Source organism: Silurus meridionalis, chromosome 24 (assembly GCF_014805685.1).
Source record: "Silurus meridionalis isolate SWU-2019-XX chromosome 24, ASM1480568v1, whole genome shotgun sequence".
Classification (NCBI taxonomy): domain Eukaryota; kingdom Metazoa; phylum Chordata; class Actinopteri; order Siluriformes; family Siluridae; genus Silurus; species Silurus meridionalis.
The window spans coordinates 19,791,784-19,811,319 of NC_060907.1; the positions used below are offsets into that span (position 1 = coordinate 19,791,784).

The 19,536-nt window shown below is 40.2% G+C and overlaps 1 protein-coding gene across 1 annotated transcript; it reads right to left on the reverse strand.

The window, feature by feature from the left end:
* Positions 1-2,480: 2,480 nt before the first annotated feature.
* efnb2b (ephrin-B2b) lies at positions 2,481-16,599 on the reverse strand. Its single transcript, XM_046838207.1, has 5 exons — positions 16,125-16,599; positions 11,840-12,129; positions 6,784-6,876; positions 5,473-5,568; positions 2,481-4,722 (listed from the first exon to the last, which is right to left on the reverse strand). The coding sequence occupies exons 1-5, from the start codon at positions 16,232-16,234 to the stop codon at positions 4,358-4,360; spliced, it is 954 nt and encodes a 317-aa protein (XP_046694163.1). The 5' UTR covers positions 16,235-16,599; the 3' UTR covers positions 2,481-4,357.
* Between the last annotated feature and the right edge of the window lie 2,937 nt (positions 16,600-19,536).

Below are 19,536 nucleotides of genomic sequence, written 5' to 3' on the forward strand. Positions count from 1 at the left end.
CGACTGGAGCTGAACCTTTTTTGCACCTTTTTCGCTTCATTGTTCTGGCCTGCGTAACACAAATACGGCCTTTCCTGCCTGAGCCCAGCGAAGGAGCGCTGACCAAAAGAGGGAACACCTGACCATACAGTGGGAACGGGGAAAATGTGACCAATAATAATCAGGAGGTCCAAGGAATCCCTGATGCCACAATATCATATGATCACTTTATACATTTTTCAATTCGAAGGACAAATCCGACATGCAGTCAATTAACAAATGATCTACCTTTCAAAAACATATGCATTACCCAAACTTCCATGGTGAAATGGGAATTATCCCTTGCGTCACGAACAGTGCGATGCGCCGGTGCTTTAAATCTTCAGCCTGTCCAGCTCCCTCACCTCCTCAACTGAAACTGTTTAAGCTTCTCAAACTTTTATGCGAACACTGCTTTCAACACTTGGCTAACTAGCTTGAGTTGAGGCTCTACTGCAGTGCATTCTGAGAGTTTATTTGAAACACGTCTGAGAAAAATGCTATTGATTTGTAGAAATCACCAATTTGTACTATCTCAAAGTATATTTTATGGTCACAGCCGCTATAGCAAGCACAATAACTAAACATCCAAACAAAAAATAACGTATTTAAGAATTAATCTCTCAAGAATTGGCATAAATACATTTCCAAGGACATGACGATATAGAGCTAATCCCAACAGTCTCTAGTAATGTTTTTTCCTCTTGAAAGCTGCTGCAGCTAATACCCCTTGAGCCACTTCCAGATGTCAACACAGAGATGGATGAGTATAAACAATAGGTCAGTATCCTTTAAATAATTACCCATATCCCAAACATCAAGGAACACACAATGACAAAAACCAAACTCTGGAACTGTTTTCATACTACGATTTATCTGTGTAGCCAAGCACATCATTAATCGTAATGTTTTAATCGACCCGTAGCTCAAAATTCTCATTCGGCCTGTTGGAAAAAGTCTGGCCATGTGGGCAATTTGTCCCTGTGAAGGTTTGAAGGTTTGGTGGTTGTGAAGGTGCGACAACAGCAAGTGGAGCGTGCTCGAGGTCAAAAGGTGTGATGCTTTGCTCTGCAACACCCTCGGCCTGTTGGCGCAGAAGTGAAACGCTTCACCACGCATCCCTGTATCACGTTCTCGCTAGACCAAATGGTGCAACCTTTTTTTCAGCTGCCGCCGTTTATCGGAAACGGAAAAAAGCTGACACAAGAGTTGATCCTGAACCACCAGGGTAATCAATCAAACTAGCATTATAGAGAAGCCTGGAGCTGAACTCTACCACATTACAGCAAACAAAGTTCCCTAAATTAGCACCGACCTGAATAATACAACCACTAGTTTTATATTAAACACACTCATCGCATTATAATAAACATGCTCATCTGTAAGATAGCATTACATACCAAATATGAAGTGTATGTTAATAGTAAACACATTGTCTAGCATTAACTCAAACAGATAAAAAACACAAACTAAAACTATAATAAGCACAGTAACCCATAAACTAGCATCATTGTATAAAAAAAAAAAAAAAAAAAAAAATTATAGACTAGCTTTGAACTGTTTTTGAACGCAAAACCTGAGGAACTTTTACTATAAAACAGACCAACAAATTAGCCTTACAGTAAACAAGTCTCTCAGCTTGCATTATAGTATGAACAGAATCTTAAGACTTAGCCTTATTGCAAGCATGCTAATTTTATAAATTAGCAGTTTAAAAAACAAAATCAAAAAAGTTGTAAACAAATCATTCATAAACCAGCACTTTAAACATGTGATATGACTGAACAAGTACTATACTGAACAGATAAAACAAATAAATAACGCATTATGGATGCTAACCCAATTAGCATTAACCGCGTTTATGTACATCAGAATTAATAGTATTATTTAATTCAGTACGCACAATAAATCATATATATTGTAATAAAAACGGTAATACATAAGTAACCTTTGACCTAACGTCACTGCATGCACGCTGATTCATAAACGTTTTTAACTAATTCAAAAAACTAGCATGAATTATTTGGAGAAAAAGAAATACTGTTATAATTACAGTAACCCATAAATTAGCATCACTGTATTAAAACATATGTTAAATTGTTCTTGAACTTTAGCTAGAGCACAATTACTTTTCATTTATTTAATTTTTATTTTAAGATAAGATAAGATAAGATAAACCTTTATTCGTCCCTTAATTATAAAAACAGACTGACCAAACAAACTAGCATTACAGTAAACATAGAAACCACATAAGCTAGCATCACTGAAAGCTTGCTAATTCATGAACTAGCATTTGAATAATCTAGCATATCTGACCAATCACTATAATGTATTATTGATTAATATTAATGTATAAATTGAAGTTAGTGACTAACAATAGTAAAGATGCTAAGCCAAAAAAAAAAAAGAACACAAAAGCTGAAATGAATAATTAGTAAGAAGCAAACACACATGGGCACTACTTTCTGTGGCACTGGCTTTATTCTTTTTGTCTTTTTTGTCTTTTTTTTTTTAACAAAGCTCCTTTGGAAGCAGCACCATCACGAATGCATTCAGTCGAACAATCATAATTCATTCATCGGCAACATTCTGGAACATTCTTTCAGCGCGTGAGCAACAATTCTGGAGTCTCACGCGACCGACAGTGGCATTAACGCCGGAATGGAAATGAGGAAATGGCGGCCTTTTATACAACACATCTATACAAAACATAACTTAGGACATAATTTATTAGAAAAAAGGCTTTTGGTAGTATTTACATTTCGGGGTAAACGGAGAGAGCGGCGTTTCGGTTCCGATTGCGAACATGCCGAGGCGTCAGAGGAGGCGAGATGCCGGACCGCATGCCGTCGGAGGGTCGTGCTAGATGTGTCAGACACCCTGATGCAGAAACAACATATGGAGGAGTACCGGCAGGAACCTGATACTCGGTATGGGATGCAGGAAACATTTCTCCTGCGGCCTTACTGTCAACATGCATCCAAATTTATGACTCAATCCTCAGCTTCACCAGACAACTGCTAAAAACCCGGCTCTTGAAGAAAATTCGACCAGACTTGCAGGCTCTCGTTTTTTTCCTGGGCGTTCGGGAGTTGTTGTGGGTTTACACACCAAACAGATCTGCTCCCATAACCTTCCCCTCCTCCAACTGTCAAACATAATACTACCCGGGGACAGGCCTAGATATTATAGTTCTGATTTGCTTAGAAATCTACATCATGGCCTGAAGGAAGTTCTTTCGAGATATAATCTTATCTCAGGGCAGAAAATCAAGGCAAGTTCCCGTTTTTTGTTGTTTTTTTGGTCATTTAAACATTGTAACATTTTACAACGAACGTAATATTTTCAATGATACTACTTTTTTCATTAAAGCACAACTTTTAGTGCAATTATCAATTGCTTTATCAATTTTGATCAAATAATTATGTACAACAATTAGTTTTTTTTGTACAAAGGTTCTACAAGGTTTCTTTTTTCTCTCAAATGTGAGAATTTTTGCTATCCAATGATCTTTGAGAGCTCTTCAAAATAGTCCAGTAGGAGGATTTTCTTTCTTTCTTTCTAAAAAAAAGATCCCATTTAATTATGTATAAATGTATTTATAAATGTAAATCTAAACGCACAAGGTCAAGTATCATTGAACCGATTGTGGCTGAGAGAAAAAGAAAACAAAACAGCATGTCTCAATTTCTCCCTCGTCTCCATTTCATTGGCCATTGCAGACAGCCAATCATTCTTTCTGCCCTGAGAAGAGGTTTGGAGATGTAAACGTCCCACAAATGTTTAATGATTATGTGGCTTTTAAAGTTTTTGCCCTGATGCTGTTTTTTCCTGCTCATAAATCTGTTGAAGCTTCTTTCTTTTTTTTTTTTTTTTACGTCTATAGGTCTGTGCGGGTTTGGCTCCATTTTCTTCCCCTGAGTGAAACGCCGTCATGAATCGATACTGTAGCACCTCAGTCTGCCATAATGAATTAAAGCCGTGACTGGAGAGCAGGGAGAAAGCCCTCGCTTCAATCCAAGAGTCATTTTTCTCCGATTTGCAGACGTGAGTCCGGAGTGCGTTACGTTTCCACAGCCAGTCTGAAACCTGAGCACGAGCCCTCAGCCGACACGTTCAGCCCTCGAAGTGTTCGCTCCCCGAATGTTACAAAATCACACAGCGTCCATGTTTTTTAGAAGCAGTAATTTCCCAAACCAGACGGTGAGCCGGACCATTCCAGGGTCTTTTGTGGCCTCCTGGCTTTGCTCCAAGAGTCATTTATCTCCGATTCACTTATTTCCGCGCTCTCAATTGAGGCCTTTGACGTTTTTAGTCTCGTCACAAGGTTCTGATTAGTTCAGACTTTGTAGTAAACATTGGCCGGGTTTTGGGGCTCCATTTCCTGGACGATGTAGACTGGGTGGCCGTAATCGCCGCTCACCTTCTCGTAATGGGGGCAGTAGTAGCTGTCGGAGGCTCGCAGCGGGAAGATGATGTCGCTGCGCTCCGAGCCGTTGTTGTTGTTGCTGCGTTTCGGGATGGGGTGCAGCGGAAGCGGAGGCGAACACCGGGCCGAGTTCTTGCGGCGCCGCCTGCGCACAAACACCACCAGCACCACGATGACGAGAACCACCAAGACGAAGGCTCCCGAAGCTACGCCAGTGAACAGGGCTACCTCGGAGCTGGACACACCCACCGACTCACCGCCATTTCTGTCTTGCTCTAGGGGGAAAAATAGATAGCCTGTCAACGTAATTGTTCGGCACAAAACATATTTTTCCAGGTTTGGGTTTTGACACATTTGGCTTGTATTTTCCAGTTCTACAGTAAAAGCCGTACACGCGGAGCTTAGAAAAGCGTTCGCACTAGCATCTGGAGATCACGAGTGCCAATCCGGGGGATACTACAATCAGTGGTGTTTAAGAACCATGCTGTCTGGGTGGGAGGGGTGCCATTTGCCTGGTCTCCTGTCAATCATAGTGACACCAGCCAATCAGGGGGCATGTCTGTGAGCTCATACTGTGGAGTACATAGAATTGGCAGCTTCAACCTTTTTTTTTTCTTTTTTTGTCATTCACAAAGCGAAGGAGCTTTTCACATCTTAGACTTTTCTCTCGGTTTTCCAATTTTTCTTTTTTTTGTTTCCATTTCTTTCTCTCTTTACTTATTTCCTGTATGTCTTACCCTCCTTTTTCGGTCTGTTTTTTTTAATAGATTTTCTCTCTCTATTTAGAAGAGGTAAACATTTTTGAAAACAAACAAACAAAAAACTGTTAAGATTGAACAAACGTGTTCTGGTGGTGAAACAAAAGTCCATTGGGAAGCTGGGGTTCAATTTCTTTTGTTACTGTTTATATTGATCTTTGGATTGGTTTTGAATCGATATGGTGACATGGTGGCTATTAAGTCTGGGTCATTGGGCAGGAGTTCGGGTCATGAAGGAGAAATTATTTTTTCAAAAGCAATACGTACCGATTTTTCTAAACACGTCGTCGTTGCTGGAGGTGCTTTGTTGGTCGGTTTCAGAGTGTTTGGGATGTTCTTTGGTTGCGGCTGTGTCACTGGGCCCTGAGATAAACACACACAATTAGATTTTCTGAATTCCTGAACAAGACAAACTGTTTGTAAAAAGTGTGGAAATACCAGGAGTTGAATTTTTTTTTTTGATGCACATGCATGTTCCTTTTGTTTTTTAAAAACACACAACAATTGGACATGGAGCGACTTGAAGAACGTTCTGTAGAGTCCAAGTGTGACATTTTTGTCTCTAACTTATGATGCCAAACAGGAGAAAGTGTGATATTGATCATGGAACCACCTGCCCAGTCACTGCACCTAAATCCTACTGAACTGCTCTGAGATGAACCATGCGAAGATTCAAGGTTTCAGTTGAATTTCAGCTAAATGTTTCAACAGTCCAGATGCTGAGAGTGTGTAAAGCTGTAATTCATGCTAAGAGAGGACTGGAACATCTGGACATTTATACATTTGTTGGGTCAAAGGAAATCTTCAGACCGTTACGTTACCAAGTTTGTTGCATAGAAACAAAAGGAACATGCATGTGCCTCAAAAAAAAAACATTAAAAAAAAAACAAAAAAAAAAAAAACTCAGGGACGAACGACTAATGTAACTCTAAATAGATAAAAGATGCTGGTGTGTTTCGACAAAGTGGAAGGTTCCAGGAGGAGGAGGAGAGATTTAATGAATTGGCTTAAAAGAGGAGGAAGAGGACAGCCGGCGCAGCTACGGGAGGCGACTGCACATGACATTTCAATTACACGCTGAGAGGCAGCACACACACACACACACACACACACCAGAAATGATGGTCACTGATGAACTATGAAATAATATGACCTATTGTTCACGTGTTACAGACACTTCATAACTGCACTGCATTACTGTGTAAGGGGGCAAATGGGGCATGTTGGGGCAAGAAAAAAAAAATAATAATAAGCTCTCTGCATTTTCACTTTTCTGTCGTTCTTCACTCCTCTTTTCCATTTCTCATACCTTGTTTCACCCTTTCCATTCAAAAGACAGAATAAACTGTCTTTCATTCTCTCCTTTTTTCTCCAAGCTTCAATTTTATCTTTCTTCTCATTCTCTCCCTTTTCTCTCAATGTCTCTCTGTCCTCCCTCTCCCTCACTCTATTGATTAGTTCTCTCTTTATTCTCTTTCCCTTCTCTCAAATTGGCCAAGTCTCCTCCTTACTCTGTGCCCTGTCCTCCTCTTGCTCTCTTTCTGTTACTGAGGATGAGTTTAGAGACGAGACACTCACTCTGTCCCACTCGGAGGATCATCTTCATGGATTTGGTTTCACACACACCACCCTCCAGGTTGTCCAGACCTTCTAACGAGCTGTTCGACGTAGCTGCAGGAAACCAAAGAGAAACAAACATGAGAAACATTACAGCAGGAAGATTACAAACAGGCTAAATTGGTGGCCATGTTCTCAGTGGATTGTGTGTGTGTGTGTGTGTGTGTGTGTGAGAGAGAGGGCTTAATGCAGGTTTCACAAATTCAGAATTAAGTATTTTTAAGACCCTTTTAAGATTATTAAGAATTAAATTTAAGACCTATATCATGACATTTCTTTAAGCTAAGCATCGCTAAACCTGCAGTTCCCCATCGCTGTGGTAATAAACAGGAAGCTGATTGACTGTTCCACGTTGGTCTCGTTTGTAGTTGTAATTTACTGACCAGCAAAAGAAAAACTACAACACAACCTAAAACTAACAAACAAAAACTTTCTAAAGTGCTGCAGGAGCATTTCAATGAACATCAGAGGTGGCGTTACACAGACCTCCGAAAATCAAACCCTGTTTTAAATTATTTCAGACCTAAAACAGCAAATTTAAACCTTTTTATGGCCTAAAATGTAAATTTGTAAATGTGAGACTTTTTAAGACCCCCTGGAAACCCTGGTGTGTGTGTTTATGTATATTTTAAATGAGCGAGTGTGTAAGTGTATTTATTTTTATGTGCGCATTCGTTCTGCACTGGGTGATTTATAGAAAAGAAAATTTGCTTAGCTCAGCGGGTTTACTAAAACTGCTGCTGTGTGTGTGTGTGTGTGTGTGTGTGTGCGCGCGCGTGTGTGCGTGTGTGCGTGCGCGTGTGTGTGTGCACAGCAGGAGAGACACTCAGGAGTTTTTCAGGATTCTTGTGTTTGTTGTGTTTTAAAAGTCATTAATGCACAGCCAAGAAGAGGCATGTGAAATAAAACACGTACACGAACGCGTGTGCACACACACACACACACACACACACACACACACACACACAGTCTGATGGGAGTGTAAAGCTATTTTACTGTTCTGCTGTTTCCCATGTAGAGAGAGAGAAGAGTGTGTGGGACACACATTCATGACACACACTCGCAGACACACACATAAAAAACTGTACACAAGCATCTATAAACACACAAATACACACTACACTGGCAAACTAGCGAATAGAAATGTAACACAAAGGGAATTAATTAGGAAAGATAAATAAAGAAACAAAAGAAACAGAAGGAAAATGTGAGAGCAAAAATGAAATGAACAGAGAAGGGAAAAACAGGAAAAAATAAGGAATAAAAAAAGAGAGCAGAAAATAGAATGGAAAAAAAAGAACAGAGAAGGCAAAAGAGAAAGAAATGTTTTATGTTAGAGGTAATAACGATTGTGTGTGTGTGTGTGTGTGTGTGTGTGTGTGTGTGTGTGTGTGTGTGTGTGTGTGTCGGGGGTGGGGGGTTGTGATGGAATTCAGTAAGGAAATAAAGTAAAAAAGGAAGAAGGAAAAAATTACATTGAAATAAAATGAAACTGGATGGATGGGGAAAAAAAAGAACAAAAGAATGAAAGAACGAACGAAAGAAAGAATTAACCTAACATGCCCCTTTTGCTATGAGCGATCTCATTTTTGTGTTCATGTGACCATTCCGCCTGAACGAAGGCACACACAGACACACACACATATACATGGACACATACAGACACAGACACACACGCAAACACACACCCATGGCCTCAGGCTGTGCAGCCAGCCGCAAAGTCACTGAGCACGCATTACAGCTTGCCACACACACACACACACACACACACACACACACACACACTCGGTCAGAGGCACGTGTTGTCGTGTACACACACAAGCTGGAAACGTGTAATTAGACGCACACATTCCAGCGGTAAAGGCTCATTTAGACTAAACATGTGCAGCCATAATTGCAGCCGCAACCTCCAGCGCAAAACTACACACACACACACACACACACACTACCTGAACCAGCTACAGTGAGTGTGTGTAGACAGACACAATCTCACACACATTTCATTACATTTAAAAACATTATGAAAGAAAGAAGGGAAGGAAGGAGCTTACGAACGTACGGTACGAAAAAGAGAAGGAAGTACGTAAAGTATGAAAGAAAAATAGAATAGTTGGAGAAAAATAGGGAGATTGAGCAAAGAAAAGGAAAAATTAAGAGAATGTATTTTCTCTCGAATAAAGTAAGAAAAAAGGGAAAAAAGGAAGGCAGGAAGTAAATAAAAGCTTTGCTGATGCTGTGTGCTGATGCTGTCCAAAACAAGTGACACAATCACACACTTATCACACACACACACACATTTCTTTAGATTTTAAAACATTATGAAAGAGAAAACACACGGGGTGCCGATGCTGTCCAAAACCACTGCCCATCCAGGGACCTCATTCACACATTTATCAAACACCCACACCAAACAACACCACCACCACCACACACAAATATCAAAACCATTCAGGTCAGATGTTCCCAGGCCTGAGGGGGCTTGCTAGGTTGGCTAAAAAAATCCTGCCAATGTGACCTGGTGATGTGGGGCGTGCAAATCATTCCTTTCGCCCTGAGACAGCATTAGGGTGAACATTTCCTGGTCCTCAAGCACACACACAAACTAGGAAAACTGGTTCACCAGACTAGCAACAAAATACACACTTGATTCTCAGTGCTGTAAAAATAACATTGACGGTTTTCTTTTTTTTAAGTTTGAAATGTAAAGTGAACGAAACTTTTTCTTCGACTGTTTCCACTCAACATCCTGTACCGAGGTACTCGATGATCATGACATGGAGCGTCTTTGACACGCCCTGCTATGCATTTCACCGTCGCCCAGCTGTTTCTCATAACTATGCTCATCACCATAATCATGATAATTACTCTGATTGCTGTTCTTTGTATAGCCTTAATGCAGCCAAGCAGCTTTGGCAAGGCCGAACCGAATTCATCATGAGAGTGAATTGGCTAAATTGTTAGCATGCTCACGGAAGAATGAAGAACCTTGACTACCCACTAATAAAAATGTTAGCACGCACCGACTCGAAGTGAGCTTAACCAAATTAATAGGTGGCAAAATTGTTGGCATGCTCAACACGTGCTAAAAGTCAATATTAGCATGCATTAGTCAATGTCCCTCCTTCTACAGGAATAGAAACTAAGCCTGGGATTAATTTAAGTGCACTCAAAGGCAGAAACAGGACGAAGACGTTCTTGGTCTGCAGGAAAAGCGAGGTGGCGTGTTATGATCTTGAAGACGCTCCTAAAACCAGATGTTTATCAGTCGAGAACTGAAGCACAAGTCAACCATGACTTACGTCGACTACAATTCAATCCGACATGGACCTACAGCAGTGTTGTATTTTGCTGTAAGTGTGTAATCTACAGATTTGGGCAAACTGAACTTAAGACTCTTTTTGATACCATTTGAATGTGTTCTACAGCCATTTCTACACAAACTATTGCCCGGTGGTAATTATGTGTTTTCTAAGAGGGAGCTTTGGCTGTTAAGCCAAAAATCTAGATAGGTGTGTAAAGGTGAGATATAAATCTACTATTGAACAAAGCAGGAAAAGCCGAGATAAAACATCTAACCGGCTGGGTAACACTGAGGTGGTAAAAAAAGAATAATAATAATTTTGTAGTGAGTAATGCTGAGGTAAAACATACATCTAAGCTGGTAATGTTAAAATAATTTAAGAAAACCAGAGCTATAAATAAATAAATAAATCAAATCAATAGGCCAGTCTACAGAAATGAGTATAGATGAAAGAGCATTGAAAAAAAACTAATAGGTAATATATTAGACAAAATGGAGTTTTAAAAAGCTAAAACTGGGGAAAAGGTCATGTGGTTGCCTCAAGAGAGGTAGATATTTGGTTTTTTTGCATGTACAAAACTTCTCCAGGTAACAAACAGGCCTCGCTGTTTTCCTCAGTGAAACAATGTTAATGAATGCTTCTGATACACACTGCATTAACCAACATATTTAAAACCTCAGGGAAGAAAACAAAAATTTAAGACTTTCTGGGGCCTTAAATTAATTCAATTAAATGTAAGACTTGTGTAAGACGCCACACATACCCTGTAATCAGATGCGTTTGGCGCACTGCGCACAGATGATGTGATAGTCTATGCCTTATAGGAACCTGAGGCCCCACAGGGCTGAACAAAAATACCAGACTGAGCCGTGGATTATTTTGCTAAGTGTCGGAGCCAGCAACGCAGGACGAGGCCATCATTCAAGAAAGAAACGGTCGAGACATCAAGCGAATCAATGCGACTTTGTTTTAACCTTGAAGATGCTTCTCCACTCATCCGAAGAGTTTCTGATGAACCTATGAATATCTGATGGATAACAGATGGCCAGTAAACTGTCTCCAAGATTAAAGAACCCAACCAATTGGTTTGTGCTGTTGCTACATGACATTTAAAATGGCCCGGATGACTAAAAACCTAGTCGTACCAAAAGATACGCTTATCGCAAACCAGCATATTTGTCCGACGTAGGTCTAATCAGCAACATTTGGCTCGCTACGCACGGATGATGTGGTGGTCTTTGGCTTAGAGGTAATCAAGGCCCCACAGGTTGGGGGCTCAACAGAAATAACAGCCTGAGCCATGGATTATTTTGCTAAGTGCACTCAGAGCCAGAACCACAGGATGAAGCCATCTGGAGCATCATGTCCATTCAAACCAAAAGGGGCACACACACATGCTACCTCAAATTTTTCAAGTTCAGATCATTGGTAGGTGCCGTTGCTAAGCTAACTTATAGGTATCACTGTAATGAAGAGGCTTGAGCAATTTGAAAATATTTAACAAACACAGTAAATTACACAGACAATTTTTCATCACTTCAGGTGGAAGAAATTAAACAAGTAGCTAACATGTATTCGGTTCGGATACTGTGCTACCTATACCTAGCTTATCTGTGGAAAAAAACGTGTTAGGAGGCCAAAATACAAGAGACCCAAAGTTTTGCCAACACCTACAGTCAACACCTTAGTATGACGCTAATCGGTTTGGTACTTACAGATGATGTAGTAGTCTTTGCCTCTTATGAACTCAAGGCCCCACAGGTTGGGGCTGAACTCCTGGAACTTGAAGGTGAATTTGACCTCTTGATCAGGCTTGTCACAGTTCAGCAGAGCCACATTGCCTTTTTCCATCTTGCAGCTCTCAAGCTGTTCCTGTGTGACCAGGTACACACGGAAATATTCTATACGGGTGCTGGTGGTGTGGCCCGGCATGAGTCGGGGACACACAATGTCCAATTTATCCCCTATCTGAGGGTACACGGTGATGCCTTTGCCGGGTACAAACCTGGAAAATGACAATAAATGTTAAATATTGTGACTTTGCTTTTGGCATTTCAGTTGGGCAAAATGTTGCTAGCCTTCTTTTTTTTTAATAATAACTATAACCTGATTAACCTGTTGGATGAAATGGTGAAGCAATAATTTCAGATCTAAACACTGCAAGTGAATTCCACTGGGACAATAGTCATTTGCTTGGAAACTTCACTCTGTCTGGCACACAAAATTTACTATCAGTCAATTAGCACTTCATTTTTTATTCAGACTTCCCCACACCATGTGTCTGTTTCTCTGCCAAGCGCTAAACAACTGCCAGGGGGGAAAAACCAAGACGGCGAACTACAAGTGACGTCCGTTTGCGTGTAATTTGTGTCAGCGCTAGCCACAATGTGTGCTGTTTTCCTGGAAGGGAACGCCTACGAACGAGACGGGATGAAATGGATAGAAAGGTCGAATTGTGAGAGGAATGGAAGACAATTTCTGAGTAGTGTGACTAAGGCAAAGCTGATGTGCGTTGGATGAAAATGATGCAACGAGTGTCTGTTTACAATTTCAGATGGAGGTAAAAGGTGGTGGCGGAAGCAGTTTTTTTTTCCTCCTTTGCTTTTTTTTTCCAATCCACCAAAGTCCTTGAGCTGAAATGGCTTTGCAGGAGTAGCTGCGGATAAAAATCAAGTTGTAGAAAAACAAGAATACAGAAGTGGGCTCTAGACATGATTCTGACATGCAGCTTAAGAGAATACGCTAAGTTTATTATGGAACGCCTAAAGGAAACCTCGCAAGAAATCCGACTCCAATAAGAATTAGCCGTGATTAGCGAGATCAGTTAAGCTGGAATGTGAACAAGTCTGAATCATGTAGTCCTGTCCAAACATGGGGCTTTAAAGAGGTGCTTCGGTACACGCTGATTAAAATGCTTAACCCAAATCCACTCAAGGCGCTGACCCTCGAGACTGTTACGAGCTGGTGGTTTCAAACAAAGCAAGCCAGCTTTTGTTTTACTCCAGGAAGAAGCCTTGTGCCGTAAACCAGCCGGGCGAATAACACCATGCAATTTCCCTCCTCCGAGTCAAACATGTTTTTGTCCTACATCGAATTTGAAAGTGACCATATAACAATTCTGAGAGATTTTCAGAAAACGGCGATTTGCAATCCTATTAAAATTCTTTGGGGGTCTCTATTTGCTTTTTCTCGCCTTTTCTTATACAGAAGGAAAAAAAACAAAAACGTGCAAACCCTTAACATTCCCTTTTTCCTCGGATTCGCAGGTGTGGATCGCACCCTAAACGTTTCCAGGTAGCGAACGCGACACGCGAGCGCGCACATATGCCGCATGAACATCTGTTTCCTTTTTGATGGCATTTCCTAGACTAACGAGACCGATTAGCTTCGAGCTTAATTCAGCCACGACCGATTCGAGCTCTAAAGCGATACATTCAAACCAAGAGGCCTGGTTTTGATTTCACGCAATTGGGACGCAAGATTTACTCCAATAGAATGTGTTCTCTTTCCTCCTTTTTTTTGTATGAATTATGTTGTCTCCTTTATACTTGGGTTGTGATGATAATCAGTTATTGAATGCGATCATCATAATCAACACAATTGTTTGCATGGGTGTTTTTTAAATATTGTGTTCTTATTAGCCATTGCTTAAACTTAGAACCTTAAAGGTTTTTTGTTTGTCCTCTTGGGGTAGTGTTTTGCCTAGAACCATACAGTAATCAAATTAAATAAAAAACAGAACCTCATAATTCGATCCATCAACAAAAGTATCTTAAGAAATCTGGGGGATGAAAAAAGTACGGATTGAAAATACTATGAATCTGAGGTTTTTACGCAGAAATGGTTATTAGAAAGACGTTATATCACAATATTGTAACCTCACCCCCATGCCTGATGTGTTCTTCTAAATAAGTTTCCTGTCTTGTATTTTTCACTATATAATGGAAGGAATGTTGATATCTTTAACCCCGTACACACGTGTAAAAACTATTGTGAATCTCTTGTAAGCAAATTTTTTTACCCACTTTAAGAGCTCGTAAAACAAACAAGGCTGACAGACTTCCACTTTTTAAGGCCCTACATATATCCTCGTAAAACTATCAGGAGCTAGAAATGCACTTACAGACACACAAAAAAAACCCTGGCTGGTTTTTGCTCTCCTGAGGGTCCCTGGGAAGTCAGGAAGCGTTAGCGCCCCTCCTTCACCCCCCCTGCGGCTTTAACTCTAACTGCGCTATACAGATCCAACCGTGTGGAGAAAGGAGGGGGGGTGAGGGGAGGTTTTGGTTAGGATTGATCTCTGAACCTTGCAAGCCTTTTGTCTCCAAAGCCCCGTGACAAAAGAGTTCCTGCAGCTCATGAAAACAGAATGCAGGGATTTTCGGGGGGTTTGCTTTAATAACAAAAACTTATCCCCGAGCCTAAGCCGGGTTAGTCCCAATCCTTTCGTCCTTGCTATATTTGACAGCCTAATTACCGTAAAATAAATGAATCCGTAAAATCTACACAGCGGGCTCTTCTCCGGCTCATAAAAAAAAATAACACGCACGTTTTAATCCTCACGTTTTTTAATGATAGTCGCCTCTAAATATGGATTCAGTATAGGGGTCCAAAAGTTTGAAGTCACCTCCAAGGGTTTTATGGTGAGACCAAATCCTGGTTGAAGAATGGAGAAAGTAACCACTGAAGCCTTTATTTGGCCTCGTAATGATGCGCCGTAAAAGTGTCGTAAAATCGAAACAGTCGCCGTATTTTTCTTCACTCGACACCCAGGGAGATCTCACTTGATGGAGCAAACAGATGGTCAGAATTATGGGACCGAGTTCTTCACGAGGGACACATGCCACGCTACCTTCGAATTTGCCCAAAATAAGAAACCTGAGGAGACAGCTGTCCTTATGTGGCCTTCCGAATTGGACACCGCCTAAGTGGGCAGCCAAATGGGAAGCGTGAAGTGCCAATATGACGGAGGGTCTATTGTAGCAATATAGTATAACCAATTACTGACTGACCCTCTGAGAGTCATCTTTGGTTTTAAAGTCAGTTATAATGACTAAGATTGGTTGTAAATTAGCATCATGCAATTCACCTAAAATGTTTGGCATCAGTGAAGAAGAAAGTGTGGGAAGAGTGAAAGCTGAGTGGTTAAGGCACTGGGATACTGAACAGAGGGTCATGGGTTCAAGTTCCAGTATTGCAAAGCTGCCACTCTTGGGCCCTTGAGCAGGGCCCTTAACCCTCTGTGCCCCAGGGGCGCTGTGTCGTGTATCACTCTGACCACAGGTTCTGGACAAGCTGAGATATGTGAAGAAAAGAATTTCACTGTGCTGTAATGTATATGTGATAAAAATCTATTCTATTAATCACGTTTAACACTGATACAGGATTCTGTCCATTTGGGGTTCAGGAAAATCAATCCAATACATTTCCAACACAAGTATCCATAGCAACAATAAACTACATGTTACTAATTATTAAACCATCACCATTAAACCATTATTAAACATGCAACTAATCATCAACCATCATACCATTAGATATTTTAGTTCAAACTCCTTTTATTCCCAGACCATAGCATTCGATGTAACCTGGAAATAAAATCAATGTTTTTATTGAATAAGTGTGCAGAGTTCAGCACATTTTTATTAACTTTGAACTGGTTTTCATTCGTTTCAAATGGAAAACACTGGGCGTAATGTTCTGTGGGCAAAAAAAAAATTCTTCTCAAATGAATTGAATTTTAACCATTATAAACAGAATGTGTATTCATGTTACATTCCAACACCTCAACTCACTTTATGCTTCATGGTCTATAATTTACAAAGAAATGGAATATTCTGAAACATCCAGGAAAATATCATGTTCATCCACACCACAGAATTCCTCACCATACCTGCATCTTCCATCCATCCTGCACGCGCAATGGCCCAAATATTGCCATAAACCATTCATTACAGTGTGTCTGCTTTCTAGAGGAAACAATTAAGGATTGAGACTCACTTGGTATTTGACGTGTTCCAGTAGATGGACTCTAAAATCATGGACATGGAGATCTTGAGTCTGCAGACGGTGAGGAACAGCGCGAGAAGCGTTCTCCACCTCGGATCCATGACGGGCGTGAAACGGGATTACAAGGCAATCCCGGGATTATCAACTTTACAAATCAACTAAATAATCTCCCAAAAAAAGAACACAAAGAGCTGAAGTCGGATTATTTTAGTTATTCAGTCCAAACAAAAAACAAGTAAACAAACAATTCAGCCCAAATTCCGTCCTGGTTTCTTTATCCAGTTTTTTTTTTTTTTTTTTTTTTGCCCCCACACTTTTATTTAAAACTCTCCAAATAATCCACTTTCTTTTTGGAGCATCATCTGAAGCGTTGAGAGAAAAAAAAACCCCAAGAAAAAGAAAAGCATGTAGATAATAAATAACAAACAGCTGTGAACTCTACAGCTCTTCACATCTCCTCCGCCGCCGGCGCGTGAACGCTTTTAACTGCGCCTGAGACTGGCGTGCACGAGCCCCGGGCATAGCCACGCCTCAACCCCGCCTACTACTTCCTAGAAAGGGCGTGGCTTTGGCTGTTCTTACTTGCATATGGAATGTAATATGATGTGTATATTACAATTGAGTCTATCTATCTATCTATCTATCTATCTATCTATCTATCTATCTATCTATCTATACACTTACAATATATATTTATTAAAGTATTTGGTTGTTTTTTTTTTAGATTCTGTTCTACATTGTGCTAGAGATGTTCCTCTGAGATTCTGTTCCACATTGACTTCAACTGATTCAGTTCTACCACTTATCCCAAACATGACCTACTGGATTTAGATCTAGCACTGAGGATCACTGAGCCCATTGGGATGTTCATGGTGTTCAGTTTTGCTTTGTGATATGGTGCATCGTGCTGGAGGCAGCAGTTAGAAGAGTAAAGTGTGATCATAAATGAAAGCATATGGTCAGCAGAAATACTCCAAATCTGTGGCTTTGATTCGTGTTGGAAATCCTAGATCAGATCAGAGGTTTAAATGACCCTCTGGTGGTTGATATGAACATGATGGATGATGGATGGATAACTGCATGAATGAATAAGTGTGAGATGATAATAAAGGTGCCCATTGTGTGTGTGTGTGTGTGTGTGTGTGTGTGTGTGTGTGTGTGTGTGTGTGTGTGTGTGTGTGTCGTTGAATGAAAGTAATGAAGTACCGATTTTCCGCAGAATCCACAAGACTGCTCGTGTAAATATAAATCACTTGTTTAAATGTGCTTTTGGGGAAAGAAAAAGAAAAAGAAAACACTCCCTCCCTCCTTTTCACCTTGAGCCTGGGTGAGACAATCAGAGACCAACAGCTGGAACAGCTGCATGAGAGAGACTAATTCATTTACTGCTTTTTGTATTTGTCTGTTTCTTTCTGCCTTTCATTCTGCAGGGTAAACCTCCATCAGAAGACCCTGAGTGTGACCATCCTGTCTGCTTCAAGATCAAACACACACACACACACACACACACACACACACACAACAAACATACGGTGCGAACAAATGTCGAATGTTTGCGTATTGGCAGCGCGTGCTGGAATCCCCTTTGGATTGGCCGTGAAGGTGCGCGAGGACGCGACGGGCTTTGCGTCAGACTGCTAAAACACACACACACACACACACGTTCGCAGAAGTGTGCATAAGTAAATCAGCTCATTAGCGGGTGTTTCATTAGCGCCCTGATGTGGATTCACTTCTCCTCATCAGATCCTGCAACATCTCAACTGTTCCAGAAGCTGAAGAAAAAAAACCCTGGAAGTTCCAGCAGGAACCGACCTCAGGATCTCCTCTAAAACTGTGGATTAAACCGACCAGTTAAATATCGATTTCTTCACTTTCTTTCTTTTTTTTCCCTTTTTGCACTTTCAATGTTCTCCATTTTTCCATTCATCCATCCCTCGTTTTTTATTTTATATTGCATTAAAAATAACGCGCTCTTTTTCTTTCTTTCTTTCTTTCTTTCTTTCTTTCTTTCTTTCTTTCTTTTCTTCTTTTTATTTGTCTTACCATTTTGCACTTTCAAATTTGTCCACTTTTCCTCCATCCATCCCTCCTTTTAATTTTTTTATATTGCATAATTGAAAACTTTCTTTCTTTCTTTCTTTCTTTATTTATTTATTTTAATAATTTAATTTAATAATTATCTTTATTTTAATATTTCCATGTATTAGAGCGAGATTTTAAAAGAGAAGAATAAAGGAATGAAGACTTTTTAAAAGTTTGTGGGGGGGTGTGTATATATATATATATATATATATATATATATATATATATATATATATATATATATATATATATATTGTGTGTGTTTGTTAAAATGTTTTATGTATGTGGGGTTTTTTTTTAAATCTTTTTTCTTTCTTTCGGTTTTCTTTCTCGCATCCCACCTTATTTCAGTCAGTGGGTTTGAAATAAATAATGCCCTGTTCAAATTGTAGCTTTTCTTTGGTTATTTTTTTCCGCTTATTGTTTATCATCTCTTTTATAATTTTAAGAGTGACTTTTTAAAATAAAAAATCCCAGTGTACTGCAGCAGAATTAATGTCTACTAAAGAAATGATGACCGAACATCGCCTCTTTGATTTGTGTCTAAATGCTGCCCTCTGGAGGATGGAGTAATGATTCTGGAGGATGGAGTAATGATTCTGGAGGATGAAGTAATGATTCTGGAGGATGGAGTAATGATTCTGGAGGATGGAATAATGATTCTGGAGGATGAAGTAATGGTTCTGGAGGATGGAGTAATGATTCTGGAGGATGGAATAATGATTCTGGAGGATGGAGTAATGGTTCTGGAGGATGGAGCAATGGTTCTGGAGGATGGAGTAATGATTCTGGAGGATGGAATAATGATTCTGGAGGATGGAGTAATGATTCTGGAGGATGGAGCAATGGTTCTGGAGGATGGAGTAATGATTCTGGAGGATGGAGTAATGATTCTGGAGGATGGAGTAATGGTTCTGGAGGATGGAGTAATGGTTCTGGAGGATGGAGTAATGGTTCTGGAGGATGTTTTTTTCAATCCTTTTCTCTCACCGGTGCTCCATTCCACCAACAAACAAAAAACATTCTATCAGTTTAAACAAAATGTTGCAAGTGTTCAATACTTGAACCACATGTGGTTCTTCTCCAAACTGTTACCAAAAATTGTAGACCCACAACTTTAAAGGAATCTTTGGATCCGGTAACATGACATTTTCTCTTCACTTGAACTAGGAGTCCCAAACCTGTTCCAGCATGACAGTTCCCCTGTGCACAAAGCTAGCTCCATAAAGATCTGCTTTACATGGGTTGGAGTAGAAGATCTCCTGTTATAAAGCTCCAAAACTTTTAAACACCTTTGAGATGAATCTGAATGCAAGAG

Excerpts from the sequence above, each read along its gene's own strand:
- efnb2b (XM_046838207.1), bottom strand. The coding sequence starts at position 16,234 with ATGGATCCGAGGTGGAGAACGCTTCTCGCGCTGTTCCTCACCGTCTGC. Across the intron at positions 5,569-6,783 it reads GATCCTCCGAGTGGGACAGA|GGCCCAGTGACACAGCCGCA; the intron begins GTGAGTGTCTCG and ends TGTTTATCTCAG. Across the intron at positions 4,723-5,472 it reads CGACGTGTTTAGAAAAATCG|AGCAAGACAGAAATGGCGGT; the intron begins GTACGTATTGCT and ends TTTTCCCCCTAG.